The 27,620-nt window shown below is 35.5% G+C and overlaps 1 protein-coding gene across 7 annotated transcripts in view; it reads right to left on the bottom strand.

Annotated features, from left to right (window-relative positions):
* RapGAP1 (Rap GTPase activating protein 1) overlaps positions 1-27,620 on the bottom strand; it is a 276,369-nt gene that overhangs the window by 16,301 nt on the left and 232,448 nt on the right. For 5 of the 7 annotated variants that reach the window (XM_076124617.1, XM_076124619.1, XM_076124616.1 and 2 more), the window contains 2 exons: positions 8,424-8,634; positions 4,172-4,356 (listed from right to left, as the gene is read on the bottom strand). In XM_076124617.1, coding sequence (XP_075980732.1) covers positions 4,172-4,356; positions 8,424-8,634 — 396 coding nt within the window. Of the gene's footprint in view, positions 1-4,171; positions 4,357-8,423; positions 8,635-24,068; positions 24,105-27,620 lie in introns of all 7 variants that reach the window. The other 2 variants (XM_076124620.1, XM_076124621.1) reach the window with 1 other exon arrangement.

The following is a 27,620-nucleotide window of genomic DNA, read 5'->3' on the forward strand; positions in this document are numbered from 1 at the left end:
CCCGTTACACAAATTGTATATTATTTACTAGCTGACCCGCGCAACTTCGCTTGCGTCACATAAGATAGAATGGGTCAAAATTTTCCCCGTTTTTGTAACATTTTTTATTGCTACTCTGCTCCTATTGGTCATAGCGTGATGATATATAGCCTATAGCCTTCCTCGATAAATGGACTATCTGACACTGAAAGAAATTTTCAAATCGGACCAGTAGTTCCTGAGATTAGCGCGTTCAAACAAACAAACAAACAAACAATCAAACAAACAAACTCTTCAGCTTTATAATATTAGTATAGATTAGTATAGATTTATCACGTTGCTAAATAAGTTTCAGCGCCTAATGTAACTTTAAATACCCGCCTCAAATATCAAACTATGTATATTGCTGTTACGAAACAAGCAATTTTAGCAGTAATGTTGCGTATTTCTGGGAAGCATGGACCACAAATTTGTGTAGGCCTTTACCCGTTTTGATTACAAGTGACAATAAAGAACGTTATTCAAGCTGTGGGAACGTTATTTGCATGTTGCGTTGCGTTATGACAATTTCATGTTGTTTTGTAAAACAACATCAATCTGAACGCAATCTTATAAAATCCTTCACCTTAATGAAAAATATATAAAATGTGTTATTGCCCTTAGGTTGTAAAGCAATAATTTAAGTTGGAATACAGGGTAATAAAACAAGGTAAATTCTTTGGTGTCTGTGCGTAATTAAATTTAAATTAAGCATGTACAAAAGATAAGTCAAACGAATATTTTCAAAATTCTGTAACGAGGCGTCTGTTAAGATTTGTACGCGTGATAACGTCGGGTACACACGCGGGTCGAGACTTAAATTGCTCTACAATGCCGTAATCGGCGCAATCTACATGTAGCTGAGAACTTGGCTCACTGGGCGTGAAGCCAAACCGTTCCGCGTTGGTAAGCCCAGACGCTTTTTCCCACTATCGTTCACGAGGTTTTTTTACGTAATGAGTGTAGTTGGGCCCTTAATCGGCGGTTGGCGCTGCATTTGGTTTAATTGGTGGTCACATTTTTTTACCCTTTTTCTACCATATTTTTTTACTCGTATGTCAACCGTACATTGCTTCACCAAGTGCAATAACTCGATACTTTAAAGGACGCACAACTTCAGTAATTCAACTAATGGTCTAGAAAGCTCAGTTGTTTGACCAATTGTAAAAGAAAGAACACGACTTTCATTTTACTACTTAGAAACTAGAAATAGTTTGTGAAGTATTGATTCTAGGTAGACACTGTGCAGGCTTGAGAGGAGACTAAGTAGGTAGGTAAGTGTCATTAGTTGTGAGATAGTAAGTGGTGTCTTTATCTCTTGCGGTGACCAAGTTTTCTTGCTATATTGGCTATATTATGCACTCACACGTTTCATGCTCCAATGTGCGTTACAAGATATGTTTATGTGAATACTGCTTTATAGTTAGCGCGTCGGTTTGCGGTTAGTTTTTTACTGTACATTTTGTTGCATGCGCACTCATTTGTTTGCAACGTCCAATTGTGTTTAAGTACTGGCTTCGTCTGTGAGGCATAAAATTTAGTAAAACTGTAAGACTTAAGCTTATTATTCTATTGTTGATATCTTGGAAATATCGACTTTACTTAGTTTTGTTGTGACTAAATTTATGACTAAATATTAGATACAGCTCCCGCTGCGTTTTGCAGGACAAGGTAAAATCATAGAGTAGATGCCTGTTTTGTTCCCAGACATGATGATCCTAAGATGATGATAAGAAGCGGTTAAGCCCGAGACATTGGCGCATGACGTTCAAATAAGCAAAAAAGAGGATCAAGAAATCACCTTTATATTCAACATTCAATAAGGACCACCGTAAGAGTAACAATAAGAATAAAAGTACAAAGCCACAACAAATATTTTCATTTTTTATAGACATGAATATGAAAAGTGTCGCATGTTCCAAGACGCCAATTATGAAGATTCGAAACGCTACGAAAAAAAGTACAAAAAGTGTGCCTATGGGCGTGGGTATGGGAAAGTTCACACGTGGCTGTAACTGTACTGATGTTGTACGAGTTATGGGTTGTAGAGCGGACACGCCTTTGAGAGCAGCGGGAGCGATTTGGAACACTTTAGGACCTAGTATTTGAAGGAAATTACAGCGATTGTGGATTGCTTGATGCTAGCATGTTCAGCCAGATTGGTTTGTGAATACGGCCAGTGTTATATGTGCGTTAAGCGTCAGCCTATAATGGGTTAATAAGGCAACGCGATTTTTTTTTAATGTGACTATAATGTACTTATATTTGCGGAATTTTATTTGAAAATGTCTATGTTCTTTTGGGGATAAAGTTCATAGTTTAACCATGAGAGCTTCATAGGCAGACAAAGGATTTAGACATAAGTCTAAAAGCTGAATTTAATCTCGAACATAACAGATTTTTATTTCTTTTTCTAAAACTCGACGCCTATCCCCTAACTCATTACAGGACTCATCCCTTGCCCAGCAGTGGGACATTAATGGGTTAAATTTATTTTTATTTTAAAACTCGCAAGGTAAAAAAAATATAGCACAGTAATAGTTAAACAATTAACTGCAATTGTTATACACGACAAGTGATAAACTCAACAGTAGATGTGTTAAACGTGACTCACTATAAAGTGAATAAACACTAATTGTTTTTAATTCTATTTAATTAACATTTAATATTAACTAGCACGTGTTGCAATTTATATTACAAAAATGTAATGAGCACAATTTTAATTAAAGCTAAAATTATCGCTATTATTAATTGCATTTACGATAAAAAGGGCCATTATCTGAGGCAACGTGTCAGCAACCTTATAGCCCGTCTGACATTGTACAGTCGCTCTGTGAAATATAGATCGCATAGCACGATGCAAGCCTTTGATAACATTAACATGACTACAGAATAAAAATGATTATACCCGTGAGAATTAAGTAATCTACAACAATTACTAAACACAAGAGGGTGAATAAATAAAAGTACTTGTTTACTTTTTCGACAAATCCGGCCAACACAAGAAAAACTTAATCGGTTTCAAATAAGCAAAAACTTGATGGAATCTAGTAAAAACAAGCTTTAATAACACTATGAAAGAAAAATCGATTCGAAATTTTCACAGTTGAATTATTCTTTACATTTTGCTCGGAGCCTTGTAATTACTGTGAGAGAAATTATAATTAATATGTGGTTCCTGTCCGTACATACCTTTCCTGCGAGGCCGAGGCATAAAAGGACATCGACATTGACATGACGACAGCAATATTTCATTTACAATATGATGTCAAGGGAAACGTGATCAAGTGGACGCGAAGCGACGTTTTAAAAATACTATTTTTAACTTAAGTGCACCCGAATCGTGTTACATGGGGTGCCTGCACGCCCCTTGAATTACATTACAGTTTGCAATGTCGAAATAGTTGCTAACACGTTATTCCGTAACGTTAGCCTCACGAAAACGTGATTTCGAGCTTTAAATCAGAGAGTATTTGATTGCAATCTTTTCTATTTTCAAGCTCGCTACGAAAATAGGTCAAACATGTCTAGGATTAACTGTAGAGCGAATATAATATTACGAAGACTTATGTAGGTAAGCTCACGTCCAACTGGCAAACAGCAGTTGGCAAGTCAAGGCGGTTTTATTTCACCGGTCGCAGACAGCGTGGCGCGCAAATGTCAGATGGTTCGTGTACACGTTTTGTAATGCCACTTTTATTTTCGTCCATCTCAACCACTCGAAGAAAGTGCGCACCGGTCACGAAAGCAATTAAATCGTGATTTGATTTGTGTATTTTTATGTCGTTTTGTAGCTTTTCGTAATGCCTATAACCTTTGAAACGTGACTTTGCGCACGAAGTATTCAAAGTTTGACACAAGTATTCGAACAAATCCAACGATATTTGAAGTACTTGGTTCACTCCTGGTTGTCACACCCACTTTGATAAATGATGTTGTTTCTAATATAATTTCATCGTACGAGACTAGCTAAAATGTAAACCCTTTCTAGCAAAAAGCTCTTATCTCTAGATATTGAAGATGTAAGTGGACCAGAGCTTCCTTAAGTTAATAATACGCTATTTTCTACAACAGCACTTAAGGAGATCGCCTTTTCTTTGCGAAGTTGCTGCAAAATATGATGTTAAGGCGATGATAATAAGGTTTAAATTACCTTCCCAAGGAAGAATCGCCTGTAGTACTTGGCTGTGTCGTCGGTATCGATGTTGTGTCGCCTGGCCGCCTGGCGAGGAGTGCCTGGTTGAGCCCTAGGCTCGGCGTCCTCGCCATCTGGGGGGGCATCGTCCATTCCATCCACCCAGTAACCGGATGGTGGCAGAACTATCGTCGGTGGAGTTCCTGCAAAGATAGCGTGAAAAATTAAAATAATTTCTCTTTTCAAAGATCACGATAAACGTTTGAAACAAAAAGATCTTTCTAAACGTGATTATGTTTTTGACAACTGTCTCGTTTTTCCCAACTTTCGTGCGTAAGCACGTACTCAAGCACTTCACTTTATTAACAAAATATTTCTTCGTACTTTAAGGAAGTCACGACGTCCAATTATTTTTTTAGATTACGATCAACAAAGCTACGAAACTTTGAGAGGCCTTCGAGATCCGAGTAGTGTGCTCAAGGTTGCTATTGTCACTGGTTGAATAAAGAGCAATTGCTATAATTAATACATTGGGTGCTTTGTGCATTTTTTGCCCAAATCTCATATAACAATTTCGTGGCTTGTTTGAAATAAAATGTATTCTTTCTTAGTCATCGTTTTCCTTGAACTCAGTTCAACATCGTTTACATCAAATTAAGATAATTTCCAGAACTCATAATTAATGTTTTGGAATTAAACACAAAGAGGTATACAGTAAAGCAACATCATTCTTTAATCAGACATTCGTAATCATTTTATTTTTGACACTGCGATATATTATTGCAGACAACTTATTCAGTGCTACAAAAACTAATAGGTATTTTGAAATTACTCAAATCGCATGAGGCGGGGATCCAAACAGATTTGAGTAACTGTTATTACTGGTGACTAGTACTGTAGCAACGCAGTCAATACCGATGATTAGTCGGTAACAAACAATCAAACAACGCAAAGGGAGGATCCCCAGACCTAAGGACCGCATTTAATTTCAAACAAGCCAGATCTATAGTCTAGACCCTCTTTGTCCGGTGGATTTTTTACATGAGTCTCAATATAGTCCTGCGGGGCCTCATTGTTCCCTCTGTCCTCTTTCAAAGGACGTCCCCATTACATAGAGTTGTATGCAAAACCTTCAGTTTAAACACTGAGAACTAGGAATGTAAGAAAAAGTTTTTTGTTCAGATTAGAATTTTTACAGCGACAATAGCGTTTAATTTTATTATAGCGTCACAAAGATATCAGTGTTTGAATCTTAAACGTTAAGTAACGTATAGAAGCATTATTCTGCTCTGAAATGTATCTAAGTAATAAACGAAAACATGTTGCCTTTGTAGCAGTCTGGTTCTAATTGAATACGAACTCACATAACATTATCAGAGGAAATTACAGGGTAGTCAGGAGCTTTGCTGATTTTGAGCCGGTTGAAACCGCAATTGGCCTGATTTCCCAAGATATAGCTGCAGCAACGTTCGCCATTTAATTTAATTAATGTTTTAATCAGCTAACTAGCGCAGGAAAACTATTTTTATTCTCTTAGACATTTTACGGAATTTCCGTTAACCCCAGACAAAGAGAAATTTCGTTTTAGTCACTGGAGACAGAAATATCTTAAAAGCTGTTGTCACAACATTATCCGAATTCATTAATTTACAAAATATTTTCTACATAAAACTGGCGACAGATAAATGGTTTCCGATGTTCGTCTAAATGTTTTAGATCAGAGAAAATTATATAAAACTAACGTTAACTAGCATATATTTCTTTCATTACGAATTAAGAGGATTTGTGGGTTTCAAAATTGGATTAGGTATGGTCTATATTCATACATGTGATAGCAGTTCTGAAAACTACTTCAAACCTTTGTAAGTCAACTGGAATTTCTGCGAAAATTATTAGTATGGATAAGCAAATTAAGCTATGTGAACATTGGCCCTTGTAATACACGAACATACTGAGTTCATAATAATTTAGTCTTTGCTTTGACGTGATGAGGGTAAGTACAGTATGCGCGTGGCCACGGCTACCAATCTCCATACATCCTAAGCTCAAATAGCTTTGCGTTATCAAGCAGTTAATCTCTAGAACACTTTCACACCTCTGTTCTCAACATTTTCTTTACTTTCACCGAATGCTTTTTAACAATGATGAAAGTTATTGTGTATTACAAAAGATTTACATCGCAACTAGGTCTTCTATGGCTTTTGTAAACTAAGAGAGCAATTAACAAGTTGTCATTAATCAATATAATTATGGCTCACATTTTTACTTTCACAAGACTAAGAAACTCTTTGTCGTTAAGACTACGCGCTTTAGCTAAAATGTTTCATTTTGCTTCATATAATATTTGAAGTTTCCTTAGTTACAATGCAAAACGTAGAAACTGTATTTCAGAATTACGTCTGTCTAGACTTTCCGAACTTATTTGTATTCTCGAACGTTGGTGCTTGCAACTTTGTTGTATTACAAACTAGCACTTTGACTAAACTTTCTTTGACGGCTGTACCCACCACTTGATAAGAGTACCAACTAATTAAAAGTTTGACTTTACTTCATTATGTTTAAAGTATTTCTAATTCAAAACCTCATTTATTTGGTGTACAAAACGGATTTAGGTACGGTTCACACAACAAAATTACTTAGTAAAGCTGTTTATGTTTTTGTGAGCGTCATTTTGCTCGGTGAACCTCAAGTTGACGAGCTAATTGTGTTATGACCGGGTCAATAGACCTTTTATGTCCGACGAGTTTGAGAATTATTAGTCGTAATATTCAGACTGCTGGATGCACTAATACGCTTAATTAGAATTTCAGATGAAATAAGTAGATACACTTAAAACGTAGCTTTGTTCATTTCATAACTTTAACTAAATAGTAGTCGCATAATATGAAAATAAGCACTACTGAGTTAATGAAGTTAATGATAACGAAACTTAATAAGTATAATTTTGTTTCTACTAATTAATGTTATTAAATTTTAATACTAATGTCAGATGATTTTCTTTAATACTATAGTCTGCAAGTCGTTTGCTATTATTATAAAAAAGCTTTAAAATAATTACTCATAAGTATATATTAATGTATTAAACATATTAAGTTCAGCATTTATACACCAAAACCCTTTACAACTATGATCAAAGTCTCCCTTACAACGGATCATATCACCCTTAACATTTCGCACTGAACTGAAGCTATTAAAAATGTTAGCAGCTCACTGACCCGTTCCTGTCTCCGTATATTCCAAGGTCCCTTGACATTTAGTAAATGGTCCAGTAAAGTTTAGTAACAAATCACTATAGTTAAAGGCTCTCCATCGGTCAGTTTGAATGCCGCTAAAGGCTAAAGGTCGGACCTGTTGCTTAGTACCGTCTTCGAGTACCGTACACTGAATTGCAATCACTTTGTTGATACTTTGTGCACGATAGCTTAATGTAGGGATTGAAGATTTCGTAATGGTAGCTGTTTGTTTGGTCGGCTTGTTGTGACCGGAATTATTGGAAGAGTTCGATACAAAACGTTCGATGAATTCTTATGTTTCTGCATCGAAATTTATAGTAAAAACAGCTCTAAATAAATAACCACAGCTTAATTTACAAAACAGTACTACTAGTTGTCAAGAAAAAGACAATATTACGAAGTATTATAACAAAATGGAAGCCCGTATGTGTCATTTTTATCTAAACCAAGTCTAACCAGAAGAGCTCGGAATAGCCATATTTAGCACGTGTTCTTTAAATAACTACCCAGTTATAGGCAGGAAGCATCAATAGGCGACTGCACTGCGCTCCAATTATAAGTGTTATGTAAAGGGAAATGTAAATTTTCATATAATTTATAGCACGACATAGGATTAACATACGAATAGTTAATAACATGTTAGTCGACTCGTCTCTTATAAGTCGTATAACTTATAACATATGATGATAGGGGAAATGCATCATCTTTTTATGGGTGAAGCGAATAAGGGCAAATCTTCATTTATCTTTAATGCTTCAGGTAAGCCTTGTACCTACAGCAGCAATCCTTGCACATAGTTAACAAATAATTGTTCGTAGCTTAGTCGTCGCCAGCGATGTAAATCTCATTAAAGTTATCAGAATATGCAATCTCATAGAGTACATGTTTTATTATAAAACAATACTAAAGTTACAGGAGATTATTGCACAAGCTTTCGTGACAGTGATAACGGAAGATCCTTGATCTAATTATGCAACAATTACGAGAAAAGATTTCAATATCGTGATCATTTTCCGACTGACTCATTGTTTACTTACCAGGCTTAGCAAGAGTTTCCTGTAGCAGTCTTTTGCTGGCGATGCAGGCAGCTTCGGCTCTTTTCGTCGTCGCCGTCGTGCCAGGGGAAGGTGGTGGTCCATATCCATGCGGTGCTGGCACACGCCCCTCCGCGTATGAATGCCGTTCAGAGATTGTGGTAGGCCCAGTAGCCCCCACAGACACCGACCGACGGTTCTCCGGTCGCGACACCTGCAAACAGAACCAACGGTCAGTTTCTCGCAACATTATTACCGCGGATTCGTCACGTAATTTTCTTACTAGGTTACTACAGCTTTTTCCGAGTGGAAGAGCAAGGCAAAAACACGCTCTATAAATATTCAGTCGATATTAAGTATTCATGAGACTCGCACAAAAACACCTAGAAAATCACATATGCAAGAGATTACTACTACCAGCCCGTTTTAGACGAAAGTAATTACGCAGCTATTTCTATTTGCGCTCCATTCAATTTTCAGCGGACTAACATCAGAATTGTAACGAACTGTGGTAATCAAACGAACATTTACCACCCGTATGCAGTTCAAAGGCATTTAATTGACCAGTTTGTTAAACACGAAATGTAAAACGGTAAACGGTTTTAAAGCGTGATTTCAGCTCACCATTTAGATAAAGTAGTAAAGGCAGCTATAATTCTAATCTTGACGGTACGCAAGTAAGCGTGACGAACGCATCGTCCGTTGAACCTGAGCCGTGGGATCCCATCATTGTTGCTTTCAACGTTAACTGTACCTACCCGCACAAATTGTTTCGCGGTAGACTTATCCCAAGCGTTTGGGAACGCGGTGAGATCCCAGCGGGACCTACGATTTGTAAAACCACAAGTTGATAGTATCAAATCGTGCTAATCAAAATGGTTTCCAGAGCGGTAAGCAAATAAAAGAAGCAGGTGTCCGTATCTCCAGTGAACCGAGTGAGTGCTCATTCACGAAGTGTTCAAATTGATTCTGTAATATTGACGGGCGCATAAATTGTGCCGCGCCCGTAAACACCATCAAAAGTTTAAAATTGGAAGCCGACGGAAGCATTAGCCGAGCCGTTGACAGCAACTCGAAACAAGTAGCGTGGAAAATGCTCGGGCCATTTCCACTTTGATCAAATTAATCTGACGTCACCGACGCACGCCATGTTTGCTTCTCTTACACGCAACCGCTGAAACCAAATATCTCAACTTTTCCAACACTATAAATCTTAAACTATAAACAATTTACATGTCGAAATAAATTTACATTGCTCAGTTTTCGTCAGTATTTCCTACGAATGTAATGAAAATCGACAGCATGTTGAATTCACTGCAATTCCAATCGTTCTATGTGTTCTAGGAAAAATGTATGGCGTTCATTGCATTTGAAAGTATCCGTCATTGATTGTAGACTGCTCTATTCATAGTTGAAATACATGGACACGAATGGTACCAATATTTTATATTTTTGGAGCCATAAAGGAAACATGATATTTCGATCTATTTCAATAACCTAGGCGACCTATAAACAGAACCTAGCGAATAGTTATTCTAGTTTTCATTCGGAAACGTAGCGCTTCATATTTGTTTGAGTCAATATGAAATATTTTATTTCACAACAAAGTTTGCGGGAGTCATACACAGTTCTATAATGAAAATATAAACGATTCTATTTTTTCTACGTTATCGATGTCCAGCAGTTCCGAAAGGCATTTGTGTTTGCTAAGCTACTTAACATAAATTACGATACAATGTCAGTCAATGTGGAACGGAAAGAAAACTAATGAAATCGGGTAAAAAAAGGAATAATTACGTACATTGCTGTAGACATGTCTGTAATTGTGCGGATTTAGTGTATCAAATATCCGCATTTGTTTGGCTTCATGTGTAATCCTTTTTACTATTGCTAGATAAGAATACCTTTGATTTGCACGCAACATTTATTTATCTATTTTATTGTTATACTAACAAAAATAAGTTCTTGATTATACAAAGCGATGTTTTCTCTCTCTCTCTCTCTCCCTGGCTATTTGTCCCATATGGTAGTGGGGTCAGCCTTGCCTCTAAATTGCCTTTATTTCACTCAACAAATATCGATAAAGCTCTCCCAATATCTCATTATAAGGTCATTAGGATCGCGACACCTAATTACTGTTTCTAATACCGAACAAATGACTCGAATAATTCTCTCCTGCGGCTCATTTAAACTTAGAGACAAATTTTAGTTCCGCAAGATTATTTGGTAGACGAAAATGAACGAACTTTGTTCGAAAATAGATGATTCTGGAACATCAAAGCTTAGAATAAGTTAGTAATTTTTTGTTCTCTGCTTACTATTAATAACAGTTTGAACACTATTAATGCTCCTCGACAACGGCTAGAATAAATATGTAAATACAGCTTATAGATGAACAGCTACTTAGATAAGATTCAGAACATAACATTCGCAAAAACAAATGAAAGTTTCGGTAAACTAAAGCCACTATAATTAAAGTCAAATTTCAACGAAATGAACGTAGCGTTCCACCCGGGTATGTGAATCCATTACCTGAGGAGCTTCATAAAACAACCGAAATATTTTCACACCTGAACCACGTATGAACATCGTTCCCTCGTAATTAATCCCTCGGGACTCGGCCAAATGTGCTTTTAATTGTGTTATCATTATCGTAACTTGCAAGAAGTATACAAGTTTCCGACAAAAAAATATATTTATCGCGAAGTTGCCGCAAAAAGACTAATTACTAAAAGAAACTCGTTCTTACGTTACGTTTAGCGTAGTATGTGGGTGTTTTTATGCTAAATATCTGCACACATAAAAATATTCCGCCTTCACATTGATCTGCATACTTTTGAAGTAGATGTCTGGAAGATTTTCACGCTTCATTGAATGGAATCTTTCAAAGGGTGATTTTATTTATATGCAAAAATTATATTTTTATGGAACTCTATACATGCATAACTAATAATTTTTATGCTGTAAGCGTCGAAGTATTGTACAAATACGATAATATATCTACAAATCGATATAGTTCGCGCTAAATCGGATCATTTGATCTGGACTGCAAACACGGAGTATCAGGGCTCGTTACATTTCGGTAAAGTATATATTTAGAATGCAGTTCTATCGTTCTATTTGTGAAATACTGCCCTCTATTTTACTTCACTAACAATAATTCGTGCCTTCCGTTCACTGTCTTTGGTAATGTAACCATCCTACTAACTGATTTCAAGCTGTACAAAATTAACCTTAAAATATTAAGGTACATTAATTTCTAAGTACCAAATAGTAAAAATATAAAGGTTTCCTTTATTTACTAAGTGTATTTTATATTTACGATCGAGAAACTATCAAATAAGGATTCTATGTCGGAATCCCTACTTTATAGCGATATAAGAATGCCGTTCGTAAAAGGTATGGGATCATAAAGAGAAAATGTTACTTATTGGTCTTAGTTCGGACAACTATATATCTCTTTGTTTATTGGAGCGAAATAAGAGGCATTACAAGGTAGGTTTCTATTAAATATTTACGTTTTAAATCATCTTCATTTTATTCTACTACAGAGTACTTATTTATTTACTTTTAGAATTAATCGCATCCAATCAAAGACATTTGAAAGACCTTTGGGCGGCTTGGAAGACTTTAACACTAGCTATGCAAAACTCGTGTTGAGAACTCCATATTATTTTCTACCAAAACTGCAAACCATGCTTTTCAATCATAGAAAAAAATAATATTTGAAACCACTTATAATATAGTAACATGTTGTAGTAAACCACCGAAACGAAACATCGAACGCCGTACAATAAATTGAACTAAATTACATTAGAGTTTTGTAACATTACAGTTATGTTAATATCGCATACGCCGTTACACATTATGTGGTAACATTATATTAAGTATTCGCACTTTTACTTACGGTTATTACTTCCTTGTAAGTCAATTGGCGCTTTCAGAATCAAATAACAAAAAAAAAGTATGTAGTTTTAATACTTCATCGTCATCAAACGATAGATTGTTTAGTGACTAACTGACTACGCATTAACTGTTTACATATAAATAAAAAATGTTACATGTTTTAAAGCAAGATATAAGGGTAATTATGTAACATTATCCATCGACAATAAGTTATAGAAACCCTCATTATTTTACCAAGAGACAGGAGTTTGTTTTCAAATTATAACCTTTGAGAAATTATATTCAAAGAATGAACATAGTATTACAGATTTGTATATGAAACTTCAAATATTACTTTTGAAGAATGTGTTGTAAAGCACTGTTTGTTCTTCGAGAATATTATAATATGAAACAAAAGCAAAACTCTGGTTCACGGTGTATTTCATTTGGTAAATGCAGCCTCCATTTAGTTATTGGAAAACTTTCTGTACCTAGTTGTGTTCTCGTCACATAAATATTACATTTTATTGCGAAACGGGAATGGTGATGTCATAGTGACGTCATAACGTAATATTTCTAATTTGTCGCGCTCTAATGATTATTTTATGTGATTTCGTTATGAGTTGGAAGCTTACGTACATATGTTTATATTTATAATTCAGTAACGACACGACGGAAAGGCACAGAAGGGCCATTAAAACAGCCCTATAACATTTATAGCACATGTAATAACTATGAATATTTAAAACACTAATAAAACGAACTCAAAGTTTCTTAATTACTGGATTTTGTTATGATATTTTTTATATTAACTTCGTAATTGTAAATGATAAAGCCAAATAAATCTTTCACAGGTTATCGAAAAGTTACTAGGTCGACAAGAAACAATAACAATCGTATTACTTTCTTTTAAATTTGTAAGATCTAGACGATATTTTAACATACGTAATACCGTAACGCATTAGTAGTAACGTATAAACCTACGTATGAAAACTTGAAACTTTGAGAGAAATCTTTGAGGAAAATTCGTGGTAGAGCTTCGAAATAATACAAAAATACCTGTATTTTTAGTGTTGGTAAACGGAAGCACTATTGCTTCGACATCGGTCGATGATTAGTTTGTGATCGAAAGTAAATTGCTACATCGGGCGATCACATACACTGTCGGAAGCAAGTCACGCTGTTACACCTGTGGAACTATTGTTACCACCCCCTGAAGCCTAATACACTATCGACTAACGTTTGGTTCGAACATGGATGAAACATAACCTCGAAAATGTTCCACCTTCAATTTCTAGAGCTCGAATTTTAAAAGCTTATATTTTGAAGAGAATACAGTCGATGTGGTTGGCTTTTTGTAAAATATAACCTCTTTTGTAAGCAAATTAAAACACGAAAATTAAATTTAATTCTAGAACAGTGAGCGTACTATTAAAACTCAATGGTTCGCTATCATTAGGCTTTATAGCTGGCTGCTTTGGGCTTTCTGAATAAAAAACAAAGACTGTTTACGTGAAAAAAGTTCAATGAACACAATAAAATGTTTTCAGAACGTTACGCTATGTTAATGACAGAATCATGTAACGGTTTCACTAAACACATGTCAGCACTAAAACTGAACAGCATTATCTCATTTCAAACAATGATAACAGATAAGCTTAACTGCATTCTCGAGCATTGTGGAGACTCACTTCACTATTCAAAGCGGTTGTTACGTCACAATGGAACGGTGATATCCTTGTGACGTGAACAAATTATAATTGTCGAAGGTTAACTACTTCACTGTTTGATTAGTTCATTCATTTAGTGTAAGCTTTTGCAAATAGTGTCAAAATAGACCTAATATTCTGAAGAAATTGTGCTTTTTTTACTTCGTACTTTATAAGTTTAAAAGAAATTATGATTAGAGAATTATAAATAATAACGTTTATTAGAAAGCTATACAAATTATTTTTAATTTATCACGTAATATTAGAAAGATAATTATCTTAACAAAGATGTTTAACTTTCACTTGTCTTCATATCTACTCTTTTGAATTTTGAAACACCGATGTCACTCCATTGATGACACAAAGCGATATTCGCAAATAGGTCGTCGAGATACCCCATGAAAAGCAAAAGCAATATGTCATAGAGCCTGACAGCAAAAACATCATTCAGCAAACAACCAAAGAGTTTCAATAGTAGCGTTATCAGCCTAGACAGTATAACGGGGCTTTCTCGTGTTCATTAAATAGCGAGGGGATGTCTACGTGTTACCATTGTTCAGCGCCAGATACTAACGATATTGCTGTGCCATTTACTCGTTTCCGAGATAAAGGTGCCTCACACGGTTTCTACTACAATATCAAATGGAGGCATTATTTAAACATTACGCTCGCAGTGAATGACGGCTGTGCCTGTTTGAGGGAATGCAATGTGTCTGAAGTCTTAAGGATCCATTCAGAGTTTCATGAAAAGATAAGCAAGCCTTTGTAAGACATTGTTTTGTTTACACAAGAATTTAAGTTTTCATGTACAATGCAGTGTTCAGACAACTCGTAATTATTGTTTTCCGCAAACACGGGTACGTGTGTAACTAACGAGCAGCACACGACGGTTGTGATAATGATGTTTTTATACGAAGTAAATAAATATTCCATAGCTTTTATACCTACCAATAACAATTTGTTTGTCATATAAGTTATAATCATAATGCGTATACACTACACATAAGTAGTTCCACGTATGAGTAGAACATAATATAATACAGCCAACTTTCCATTCTCATGAAAAGCAATAGTGACACATGTTTTATTGAAAGCTTCATTCATAACTTTACGTGCGAAACACGTTCCGATTGCCAAAGTTTATGATTATTGGTATTCGCCTTCACTAGTTTATGCGATAAAGTTATTTGTAGACTCGTATATCGCAGGTAAATATCGTAACATCAGTATGTATGACTCTCGATCAGAATATTTGCGTAATAAGTGAAAATAGAGTTCTTTATCGTGGTTTCTTCTATACAAATATGTGATGTACCTAGTAAAGTTGTATATTTTTGTAAATCAGATATTTAAATTCCAAGACGTAGAAGGTAGTATTAAAAAGGTGAATGAGAGCGAAAAGAGCTCTTCCTAGATCCCGAGCGAGTAATTGCGTTTATCGGAGCGTTAAATGAGCGTTGCAATCTTTAATCAGTTTGGTCCCCATTTTTTTATTCACAATGCAGCGCGAGCCTTGTTTGACATTTTTTATCCTTTGTTTTCTTTTACAAAATTAAGTTTAGCTGTCAATTTTACACAGAGACAATTTCATTGGGTTCTTTTCTATTCTAGGCCACCATAAAGTATGCAAGTTTCGTAAGTAACGTGTGAATTTTCTCACGCACCCCTATCATTATAATTCGGTACCCTTGACAGTTTGTGTTGAAATATTGAATGGTTTAAATATTCCAAGTGCTATTAGAACAGGGTGTTAATGTTAGTCTATCATTATGACTGTTTACGAACGGGGCTAATAACGCGTTGCTTGAAGATCGGCCATTGTTTTCGCTTCAGACGTGTAGGAAACGGCTCTATCTCAAGGTAAGTAGGTGAATCAAATAACATAGACCAAATGTAATTTGTACAAGAATAAATCATTTATATTACGGTAAAAATTAAAATAAATAGAAAATCTAAATTCTGATTGACAAACTATTTAAACATGTCATGCATCACCTTCTAAGAAAGTATTTTCAGATCACAACTTTTACTTTTTACAGGCAGGTGTAAATTAAAAAGAAATATAGTAACCCAGTTAAAGTGTATGTGTTGCCAAGTATAGTTAGTTATGATAGGTGGCTCAGTGACGCAAGTGCGTACCACGAATGCGCTTGTTATTTTTGCATTGTGTAATTCCTCGTGCGTACTCAATGGCACGTTACTGACATATGAATAATAGATTACTGCTATTGTGATCTGTATAGTTATCTGTTTTGCTACTCGGCCTTCACTCTCCAATTTATTGACACTTGACAACGCTGTAACTAAACGTGCGATGCTATGCAAAGCGGAACACACAAGCGAACTTGTATATCATTAAAGCAAACGTCACGTAATTAACCACTTCTACGGACGTACAGAAGCCTACAGCGAATATGGCTTTATTCAAAAAGTTCACAATCGTGAATGAGAGTATTTCCCTCACAAAGCGACTGCTGAGCTCTGGGATTGCATCATTGTGCTGCACAAAAATGCTGCAGTGCTAATTTCGCATGCACCGCGCTACTCGTGAATGCCATTATGAGCTTACGAACCTTTAGACCTACTCTAATGAGTACCAAAATAAAAATCACATTAACAAGATACATGGGAAACAAAAGAGAGCACAGAACGCGACAAATTGGAGGCTTAACTTTTTTCAAAAAATTAAAAACTGCATCGAGAATGTAAAATCGTTCGCGCAAAAGAAAAAAATTGGAAGGAGAATTAAAACTTTGTGAATAGAGCGTGTTGGAAATTCGAATTTTGCCCGATCGAAATAGAATTACTGCAACAACTTCGGGAATTAGTTTTAGTTTCCTCGACCACGGCATTTAATTTTATAAACTAGGATAATTATTCAGACATCGTATTAACATAGCAGCGAGTAAACTGTGCATTAAGCGAAAAAATTTGAATGAGAATACCAAAACAAAAAAGCATGTCCCAAGCTACTAACAGGTTGTCCACGACAGGTACAGTTACATGACACACACTGTTGGCCCCAAAGCTTTGTGTGCGAAGGAATAATGTTAAAATAATTGTGCGAGTTGAATACACTACAAAATCTCAGATTGCTTTCATAACATTGCGCAAGCTACCATTTGCGATGTTTAAGTTTTTAAGTACACATGTACCTACGTTGGAGATGCATGCATTATGGATAATTGTATTCATCAGAATGATGATACAGAACCCGGACGGCTATTTAGCGCGTTAAAACGGAACGGAAGAGGGTGCGGTAGGAGAAAGCGTGCAAGAAATGATGCGGCAAAATCCGTCCAAGGTGTAAGCGGGAGAAACACGGCAACAGTAAATCAACGCATAATTACGAAATAATAAGCACTCGGCGAACAAATGCGTGCGCTGGAGCCATCTTAATGCAAATTATGAAGAAGAGTTTTTATGTCACTTTGACGAATGTGTGTGTGATACAAATATGCAATATCAAACGAGAATTCTTATTTCAAAACACAAAATATAGCTATATGAAAAAAAAGAAAAAATCTTGCATCAAATTTTGCATGAATGAACCCAAACGTTTTTGATTTAAATATTAAAACTCAGTATTATTTTTCATATCTATTTTACAATTTTAAAGAGGCAGCTCAACTTGATTCAAAAAGCAATTTGAATTGTGGTTTGTGTCAGCCGATATTTTATGAACATTCGTATGAATTTTAAATAGGTACAAAAGTTATTTGAAATACCACCCATAAATTGGATTAAACGATATTTGTAACTAGCAATCAAACGTAATTGAATAACGTACAAAATTACAGAGCTGTATACTTTCTTTGATGGGTGAAACTATAGTGTATTCAATGTCAATATGTCGTCTAAATATTGAGGTTAATGGTAGTAAGACTAAAGAGAAGCAAGTAGCAAGCCTGCTCATTCGTCTCGGTTCGCTTAACACCGCGTATAAGTTACGAGTAGCTGGGGAATTTAATATATTCTAAAGACTGCCCCACCTCTGAATAACCACGATATACTTCACTGCTTAACTTCTTAACGTTGCACGGCATACTTACTTATCCGGTACTGTTTAGACAATGTGTCACACCTCCAGTAAAAAACGGCGTAAGTGATTTTTGTTGTAAAGGATTGGAACATTCTAGTAGAAGTGTATAATGTATGTAATGTATAAGTTTTCTATTCAATTTTAGTTGACTTTAAATTGTTTCACAGCATCTTTTTGGAAGTATACCTATTTTCTTTAGTAGCGGTAAAATTAAGATACGGGTTTTTAATGTGTAAGACAATGTCTTCAACATCTGAAAATAAGTGCTATTTCGCCTCGTGCAGTTGCAAGATGATCTGATCATTAGATTACAACCGTCTTTCTTACAAAGATCGTTGCTACGTTATTTCTTTAATAATAAGGTAAAGGCTGCATGTCGTCACGTCACGTGAAACGATCACGAATACTTTTTTACAATAATAGCACATTTTTGATCAGTCATCAACCCTGTACCCTACTTACTGTCGTACGATTTTATTTATACGCTTTAACAATTTTCGTTTACGTCGACCTCATAAAGTTTCCGTTTTTACTTATTTGCGAGTGATACTCTTACCTTTGCGGTGTATTTTTTCTTACCAAAATATTAAATTACATGATCACGTACTTATTTTTTCAAAGTTGTAAAAGTTAGGCAACATTCAATCTTTCAAAACTAGCTTCAAACAACAAAATAATTCTGTCCATACATGTTTATCTACAAGAGCTGCAATAAATAGTTTGACCAATAAAGAGGTGAATTATATACCATTGAATCTCGGGTATCTATGGTTGTTGATCCGAAGTTACGAGTTAGCAAAGCCGTTGCCAAATATCCATAAAAGTGGTGTCCTAGATTCGAATCCTACTTTATGGCTGTTTTGTGTTGTCGTCACAGTGATTTAAAACTAGGAAACGAACAATTTGTATATCGACGTTGCGTGCGGCTAAAGTAATGTTCATTTAGATAAAGGTTTGATATATGATGTGATTATTTGAGTGGAACCGATTTCGTTAAAATGTTTTTTACATATACATTGTCGTATTCCTTACAAAGTAATCATTACTATTGTACTTACTGTCTCGAATTTCCCAATGTAAACATCACGAGAATACGCGCGACCCTCCGCAAATAAATGCAAATGGAACGTTTTTTACGAAGCCTCGAAGAGCTAGCCCAATAGGCACTGATATAACACAAACAACCACTGTTACCGAATATAATTTTATAGCTCTATTTTCCCCTATCATATTTGTGAAGTCAAATATTGACAGACGACCGCCAAAAAAATTGTTCGTGCAGCTGTCGAATTCAATCAGTTGATAAAATTCCGCGGTCATACCAAACAAACTATCGACTGGGCTATCAATCTGCTGTGAATTGTCCAAATCCAATCTAACGCCAACAGCTACCACCTCGCTGTGTGAATAAAATATATTGGAAAATATGAAGCGTGTATTTTTAAAACGGGCATCCGTCCACTTTTCATTTTCGACATGAAACGTGAAATGTATAAATATTTTTATATGACAGTTCAAGATCTATGTTTATTTATTAGTTTTTTATAAATATATTGCGTCTAAAAACAAATATATTATTGTTTTAAAATTGATTGTGTATCTTGTGTCTAAAATTATGTTAAAATGAAATACTATTTGTGTAGGTAATTTAATGAAATCGACCATGGAATCAGCGTTAGTAACCATGACGCAGTAAATCCCGTGAGAAACAATTACTATTCATGGCTAGTGTGAAAATTGCTTCCATTCGGTAAATCCATTTTGAAATTATGCATGTAAAATACATTATGGCCTCCCTAATTTCCATAGTCCCTTTTTCTTTGTTGACGACTTCGTATACATTTTTTAAGAGACAAGCATTACTTTTATTTAATTTTAATTAATTTATAGCAAAACAATACGTAAATATATAGATATTTACTTAATAATGTCAACAGCAAACATCAATACAGCACTGCAGTAACACGAGCAAACTGCCAAACTTTGAAGTTGAACTCGGCCCAAACTAAGTCATTATTGCATTCAATAACATCTCCGTCGAGGCATGCTATTAACGTAAACATAGTACGCCAATCTATTCTTTAAAGGCATCGAAGTAATAGCTAATATTGCGTGTACACCGCGTAAATAATCTGCATTGCATCGCTCCAGGCTGTGCGCAAGTATTGGAATCGTATTGCGGTCGGATCTAGGTCGTGGGATTGAACTTAGTCTTGAAACGACAATGGATTCAATCAAACGCCCGATTCATTATGCGGGTGCTGTGTTTTGATCTACTGAATATAAACGAATTGGATTCGAACTGTAAACAATTGTGGGGCTTTTTCTAACGCTCCAATTCACAACTTAAAATCCATTGTTGTTAAAACAAACGAAATAGAGAAATCTTTTCGACTATTACAATAGGAATCAGATAAACCATAATACATAAATCGTTACGATTGCAGCAATTTTTCTTTCGGAGTTCAATTTAAGATATGTTATCTCCGCAATAAAGATATCGATTCGTGTTTACATGACAATTTACGAAAACCTTTCAAAGGCGCTGTTGTTTGTGTGGAAGAAAGCGTTCTTTGTCTTTTGCTGTCTGCCTTCATGTCCACCAAACTGTCATTTTTGTCCACAAGTCAAATGTGAGAGGAAACAAAGGCACGGTGTCTAGTCGAGCGAACGGCTGATAGAATCCACTTAAAGTTTCAGTCTATGACAGGTGAAGTTTCGCCGAAGTAATACTACTATTGGCAGGTCGGTGACAAAGGAACTGTCTAAAATAGCGCTCTGAATTGTATAGCTGGTGTACTCTCCTTTGAAGCTTATATGGCTTTGGGTTCATACAGCACTGGACGACTTTACTGAAAATCACAGCTGAAAAACTGCATTAGATGCGAGAACATAGTTGAACCTAAGATTTATCTAGCCCGACTATAACTGTAACCAGACATAAAAATACAAATACCAGACAAACTTCAAAACTGTGTAAAAACAAAAATAAAATAATAAATCCGTAAATAAAAAATGGTGGAGTCAGCGCTCAGCAACAGTTCATGTTTTGTGATTCCGCACTTTCTTTCAGATTACTTGCATAAAAGCTCTTTGTCATCGCAGCCTAAAGTCTTGCCTGTAGGCTAACGACTAGCGTTTGCAGGTAAACGGAAGTTATTAGCGGGGTCGTTGACCTTTGTAGGCGGCGCGCCCGCCCAAACATTACTGTTGTAATAAGTTTTTTACACTTCAGCTTGGAACTCCAGGTTAATAGTGTAAATGATAATGAAGGCGGGAGTTCGTTAGCCTTGGATTTATTTTACGCTGTAAAGACATGACACGATGCAGAGGACGTATTTAAAGGAAAATTTGACTTTCATATCTTACTATCAGAAGTATTATTATAAGCTGTTTAATATAAATTGCAGAACAAACTAACTTCTTAACAGTAACTAACAGCACATATCGTATTGCCCTATATGAAAACCATAAAACAGTAAGAGAAAACACCTAACACAATTCTCCAACGCGACTAAGAAGGTTTTATTCCATTGAAACAAAGCTTCAGAAAGCATTAAACATTTTACTGAGCCGTCTAATAGCTCACATTACATGGGTATAAACAGCTCGTCTGAAGCCAGCAATCGAGGCAAGATTGTACTATAATTGCCCATATGCAGCCCTACCGTCTCATTACAACTACACACACGATTACTAAGATTTACTACTCCGGGAATGTTAGCACGTAGATTATTTCGCCTCTAAGTAAAGCACGTCATTAGGGCTACCTGCGCGATTTTTTATAGATGTGATATTAGTATTAATCTAGTGTAAAAAGAAATGATATTTACTGTAATGTTAAAGAAAATTTTAATTAATATGTAAGCAAATTTTGTGTCACATAGCAGATATTTAGCTCAAACATACATGTCAAGCAGCTGCGTAAATAACAAAGGAATTTTGACTATAACTTCAATGCTATTTAAAATACATTTCGACGAAAATTTCAACAGTAAATGAAGTGAAACTAAGAGATATTTATTTTTCACTGAAGAGGGTACAGCTTTGAACGTCTCACTCAACCCTAGACGTAGAGCCAGGCAGTAAACTTAGGCACTAGCGGCTTCGAGCGAGTGCTCGACGTTGAGCCACGACGCACTAATTGACGACGTTATCGAGCACTCCAAGTTTCGAGCTCCAGCGAACTTTGGGCTTTCAAATTCCAATTTAAAACTAGAAATGAGCACGATAGGCGCCCGAGTAAAGTTTTATAATAACTTGAATTTACGTTCTTACAAACACGAATTTATTAATAAAAGTGCATTACCGTAGTATTCACATAACGATGTAACTCCTGCGGTATCTAGATTAGTTGCATACTTTGTTTGCACAGCTTTCAACAATATGCATTGTTGGAATTGTTGGAAGTTATACGAATGTCGGACTGAAAGTTAATAACTTGTCATATCACTGCGCTTTTTCCCCAATGCCCCACTCTTTATCATAACTGAATAGATGGAAATTCGAGTAACCGTGCGCAAAGTTCGCCGAAGGAATAACTAGTTACTAGTGAACGAACTAATTCCCCAAATTAAGCAAATGGTCCCGAATGATAGTGCAATTACAGAAGCTATGGATTTACACAACAATTTGGGTCAGCCATTACAGTTTTAGTGAAGCTAACTTTAACGGCCCAGTTATGCCTCCACTGACCTGTGATATAGAAAGCCTTTGTAGAGGAAATTCTGAGGCTATCGAAAATGTTTCTGGGCCATTTTATGACGCTGCAGTGCCAGAAAACAATTCAAAAGCTTGGCAATACTTGGCATTCAAAACAATGTGAGACCTTGATATTAATTTGCTAATAAAATGGATTTATTACCTTGAATTTTAGCGCCAACTATTTTACGTAAACGGCCAGTTTTGAGATTTATCATTGACCATGAAGTTGATATAATTGTTTAGTGATAAACGAGTTTGCGGTTACCATCGTATTTTATGGTTGATAGTTATACGCACAGACTACAATTTAGTGATATAAAAGTTAAACCCTTCAATTATGTTTTAACATTTAGATAATATTGCTCAAAATAGTACAGCAAAAGTTCTGCGCTATGGAATATCACCGGAATTGCTATTTCCCATTTCATTTGACGCGACACCCTATGTTCAGACGAGTGAGCAATGTGGACCAAAATATTCGAATATCGAAAAAACACGAACGATTTTATGCGGTTACAACGGCTTCGATGCAATATTGATATTATTAAACCAATTCTGTTATTGTATCTTTCAATTTGAGATGTAAAAATCGTGAATCACGTATTGTTCATGTAAGAAATTATATTATTGGTTTCCAAAAGATGCTTTAGCGTAGCAATCCTTCTAAGTAGCATATATTTTTCGTAGTTTACGAACCCTTAAGTCTAAGATATAGCTGGCCTTGGTCCGAAATATCGACTAGATAATATAATGTATATGCCGGGCACGATTTCAGGTTGCGAATGAAAAATGCAGTGCGGAGCGTCGAGCCACTGAATGAGAGAACGTTGTGCATAGCGATTTTTTTTTCACCGAGCATACAGAAAAGCGGTTACGTTGCCAAACAGAAAGAAACGCTTTTCCATAAAGCGGCGTTTTTTGTTATACATATTTTTTCGATATTTTTTCTGTGAATGCCTGTCACTCGAGCGAACGCCTTTGAAATATTCAAAATCATCAAATCCCAACAAAAGCGAGTGAGATTAAAATAAAATACAGATCTGTGATGGATAGTCCATAAAAAGTACAAATGACGGACGAACATTGTCGACTCGGCGAGTTTTCTTTAAAAAACGACACGAAAGTTCTCGAAGCCGACCGTCTTAAGTTTAGCTGTTTTATTACTTTTTCTGAAAGAATGTTAACCAGATATCGAGCAATTCGGAAAAACTGTGACGATTTCATCCGGCCACGGCTACTATTTGAATTTCAATGACTGTTTGAAATTCAACGAGACTTTTATGATAATACGTTTTAAGTTATCCTTACCCCATTCTTTCCCGAATTTGAACTCTCGAAAAATACCTGTAACAAATTAAAATTTATCATAAGATTACTTACATCAAAACAATCACACAGTAAAAATAAAATTAAACAAAATTATCAACGCAACAATGATTCGCAATACTTTAAGCCATAGTAAAAGTACAGACTAGCAAAATGGTAGCCAGGGAAGATATTCGAGAGTTATCGCGCGTGAAAAACTTAAGCGCGGAGGAAACTCAACAATAACATTTTAATCTGAAGCCCGAGTCTATAGACACTGGCCGGCGATAAGCTGGGTCTATCCAGATTACGCAGACCGCAACCCAGACGTGGACAGACAATAGCTATCTGAATACCTGCCACGGCAAGATTATGTCGAAATCTATGTTACGTTCACTTCACGACATGAAGACAGCGTAATTAGGGATTAGGGACACGTGTGTTATTGTAAAGTTTGTTTACCTAAGACTTAATTTCTTTAAAATATTTTAGTAGTCAAAATAGACGGTATCACATTTGTCATCAATAAGTTCGGTCGATTGATATCTGCTAAACGAAGCACGGTTTAATCACAGCAGGTTACGAGCATTTTGTTTGTGCCTTAATTAATGAGAGCTCACATTACTTTCAATAAGCCTCAATAATCCATTTGTATTGAATAAATCCTGGGCTCACAATGACAAAAAGCTCATTCAGAATACTCGGGACTATTATATTTAATCCAATGCAATATTCCATTCAGACTTCAGTCAATATAAGTTTAACGAAACCCGATACAAAATTATAAAAGTCGATTTATTTGATTTTATATATCTGTTCGAACTCAGTATCTTCTATCTAGATCTGGGAAATTTATGCGGGGACATGAATAAATCGAAGATATGAAAGTAAGGTGGCTTATCTCAAGAGATATTGCCACTATAAAATATCTAAAGCGCGAAATGCTCACAAGCTCAGGTACTGTTTTTGAAGGAAATATTTATAAAACTATATTTTATAGCTTTGACAAAATATTATTCTAGGATATCGCTTTTTTGATTATTTTAAGACGTTTTAATAAAAGTTATTTAAATCACATATAAATAACTACCATACTTGGACTAATGAAAAATAGTTAAGTTATTAATCAATAAATTATTATTTGTGATGAAATAAACATCACAAATATGTTTTCAATAACTCACAAGAAGCTTACATAACTTGGCAATGACTTCCCGAAAATACACTGTTATGCAAGTCTCAAATAGGACAATAAATATCGGAAATACGAAGGAGGTATATTTGGAACTCGTTCAAAACTTGTATGACGATAAAATAGATTTAAGAGTGGCGAGGAAAGTTCAACATTGGCCCACAGGTGCTACTGTAAGTTTTATGAAGCTATTTTCATAATTTTAAATTAGAAATTTATGTATCAGACGAGCTGTTGATATTGAACGAGAAAATCGATATACCACACTAGAGATGTGTGCTTAATGCATTAGCTACCGGGAAACTTTACCACTGCATGCATCCCGAAATCAAAGTTAGAACCAAGCTATCGATCAAGCTGTACCTGCTCTTTAATTTATTATTTTGATAAATGGAACGTGAGGGAAGCAGATAAAGATCGGCGTCTTTTGAACTTTTGGCGCAGGAATTCGTATTTCTAGTCTCAGAAGATAAATCTAAGTTAATTAGCTAACTGTGGGAATATTTTATCATTGAAAACAGTGGCTAGAAAGTTGCGTATGTTCACAATTACACAATACGCCGTTAACACATAACAATACGTGACCTAATGTAATTAATTTCTTCGAAGAAAGATAAGTAGTAAATCAATACTGTGTGTTTGTACTACGATACTGGTCGTTTGTTTAGTTTAGAGATAGAATGGATTGAATTCATTACCCTTTAATAACGTCATCAGCGGTGTATAGAATTTCAAAGCTCTAGTTACTTTTCTAATTAAGGTTCTACGATGCTGTGATTTCACAGTGTCTCTTTATTGCAAGATGCCTTATTCAAATAGATTTTTTATACTTACGCAAGTCAGAGCCAGTAATAGAATTCTAGCTCTAATAGAAATAAGATGGAAAAGTAAAACGGCACTATGTATTCAAATGGATCCCAGTATGTTTTACTTCAATATCCATGTTCTAAAAATAAAATGAGATTCACACCTCATGCGACACAATTTAAAAATAATTTCTTGAAATGTTAAACAACCCGTATAGCCTTTTGTCAAAGATTTTCAGTTTCAGATTAAATCGATGATTGGCATTAGAATTGTCTCCTAAGGCAAATCGGGGGCTAATCTCTCCGAATACGATGAAAATGGGACTACCAATTACAATGATAACATCGCGAGACCTTTTTTATGTTAATGGAGGAAAAAGATTACGTTTTAGTCAAAATAAAGGGAATAATCTGATATGGATTCAATTATTGTGAAATGAAACGTTTAGAACTGAGTATGGCCGTGAAAGAAAATCGAAAGCGTTTGACTAGAGTCGATTAAAGTCATGCTCTCTAGACAAACAGTTAGTGGTTGAGCTGCGACAGTGGTTTATTGCTGTGCCGCAAACATTGACTTTCGTTAAACAATTGAAATATAAGAAAGGCTTTAAGTATAAACTTACAACCAGTTTGAGACTACCAAACCGTGAAAATTTTGCTCGTTGACGATCTAGCACACTTTATTTTAAACACCGTATAAAAAGAATCTAACATACATTCTGCCATGAAATACACATGTTTTCAAAAGTGAAAGCCAGAAGAGATAACTGCTAAAGAAAGCGAATGGGACAGGTTTACGTTAAGTTACGATTCAATGTTGCAGACCGAATGGCGCTTCGTATCCTTTTACGCATACGGAAACAATAGCAGTCGTATGCTTGGTATCAAACGACTAGTGCCAAATCCGATCACAATGGATGTCGAATAGAATAACTGAATTAAACATGTGACTTATAGCTTCCTGTTGCAGTACTGTATGCAAAGTAAAGATTGACTTAAGGACCTGTAATTTGTTGTAGCAAGTGCACAAAAGATGATACATGTCTACAAGCGCTAGCAGCTCATATAATATCTTTTTATTAGGTTTTACCGATCAGACAAATCAAGCATATTAGGAATATGATAGATAAGGTACGATTTTATAAGTATATATCCAGCATTATCAGTAGTGTGATTGCGAATCATCTTACAAATATACATAATTTACATTGGCCCGACATTGACTACTGTTTTATATTTCCTAGCATGTCTACATTAACCACCTTTCCGTCTCGTTTCACATCAAATATGCAGCCAAACAGTAGTGGGTAGTTGTGTAGGAGGTTCTACGTAATTATACCACGCTGAGATGAGTTCATGACATTCGCACATCTCTGAACAAGCTCATTCAACTCTGAAAACATTGCAGTCGCGTTGGAAAAGTCTTTTACAGTGAGACCTAGAAACGAATAAAACAGTAATAAAACATGTCGCTGGCAAAAGGAGCATTGATAAGTGTAATACCACGCCAGACACTGATGTGCATTCATTAAAGACCGACCTACCACCTCAACTCGC

Source organism: Anticarsia gemmatalis, chromosome 16, assembly GCF_050436995.1.
Source record: "Anticarsia gemmatalis isolate Benzon Research Colony breed Stoneville strain chromosome 16, ilAntGemm2 primary, whole genome shotgun sequence".
Lineage (NCBI taxonomy): Eukaryota > Metazoa > Arthropoda > Insecta > Lepidoptera > Erebidae > Anticarsia > Anticarsia gemmatalis.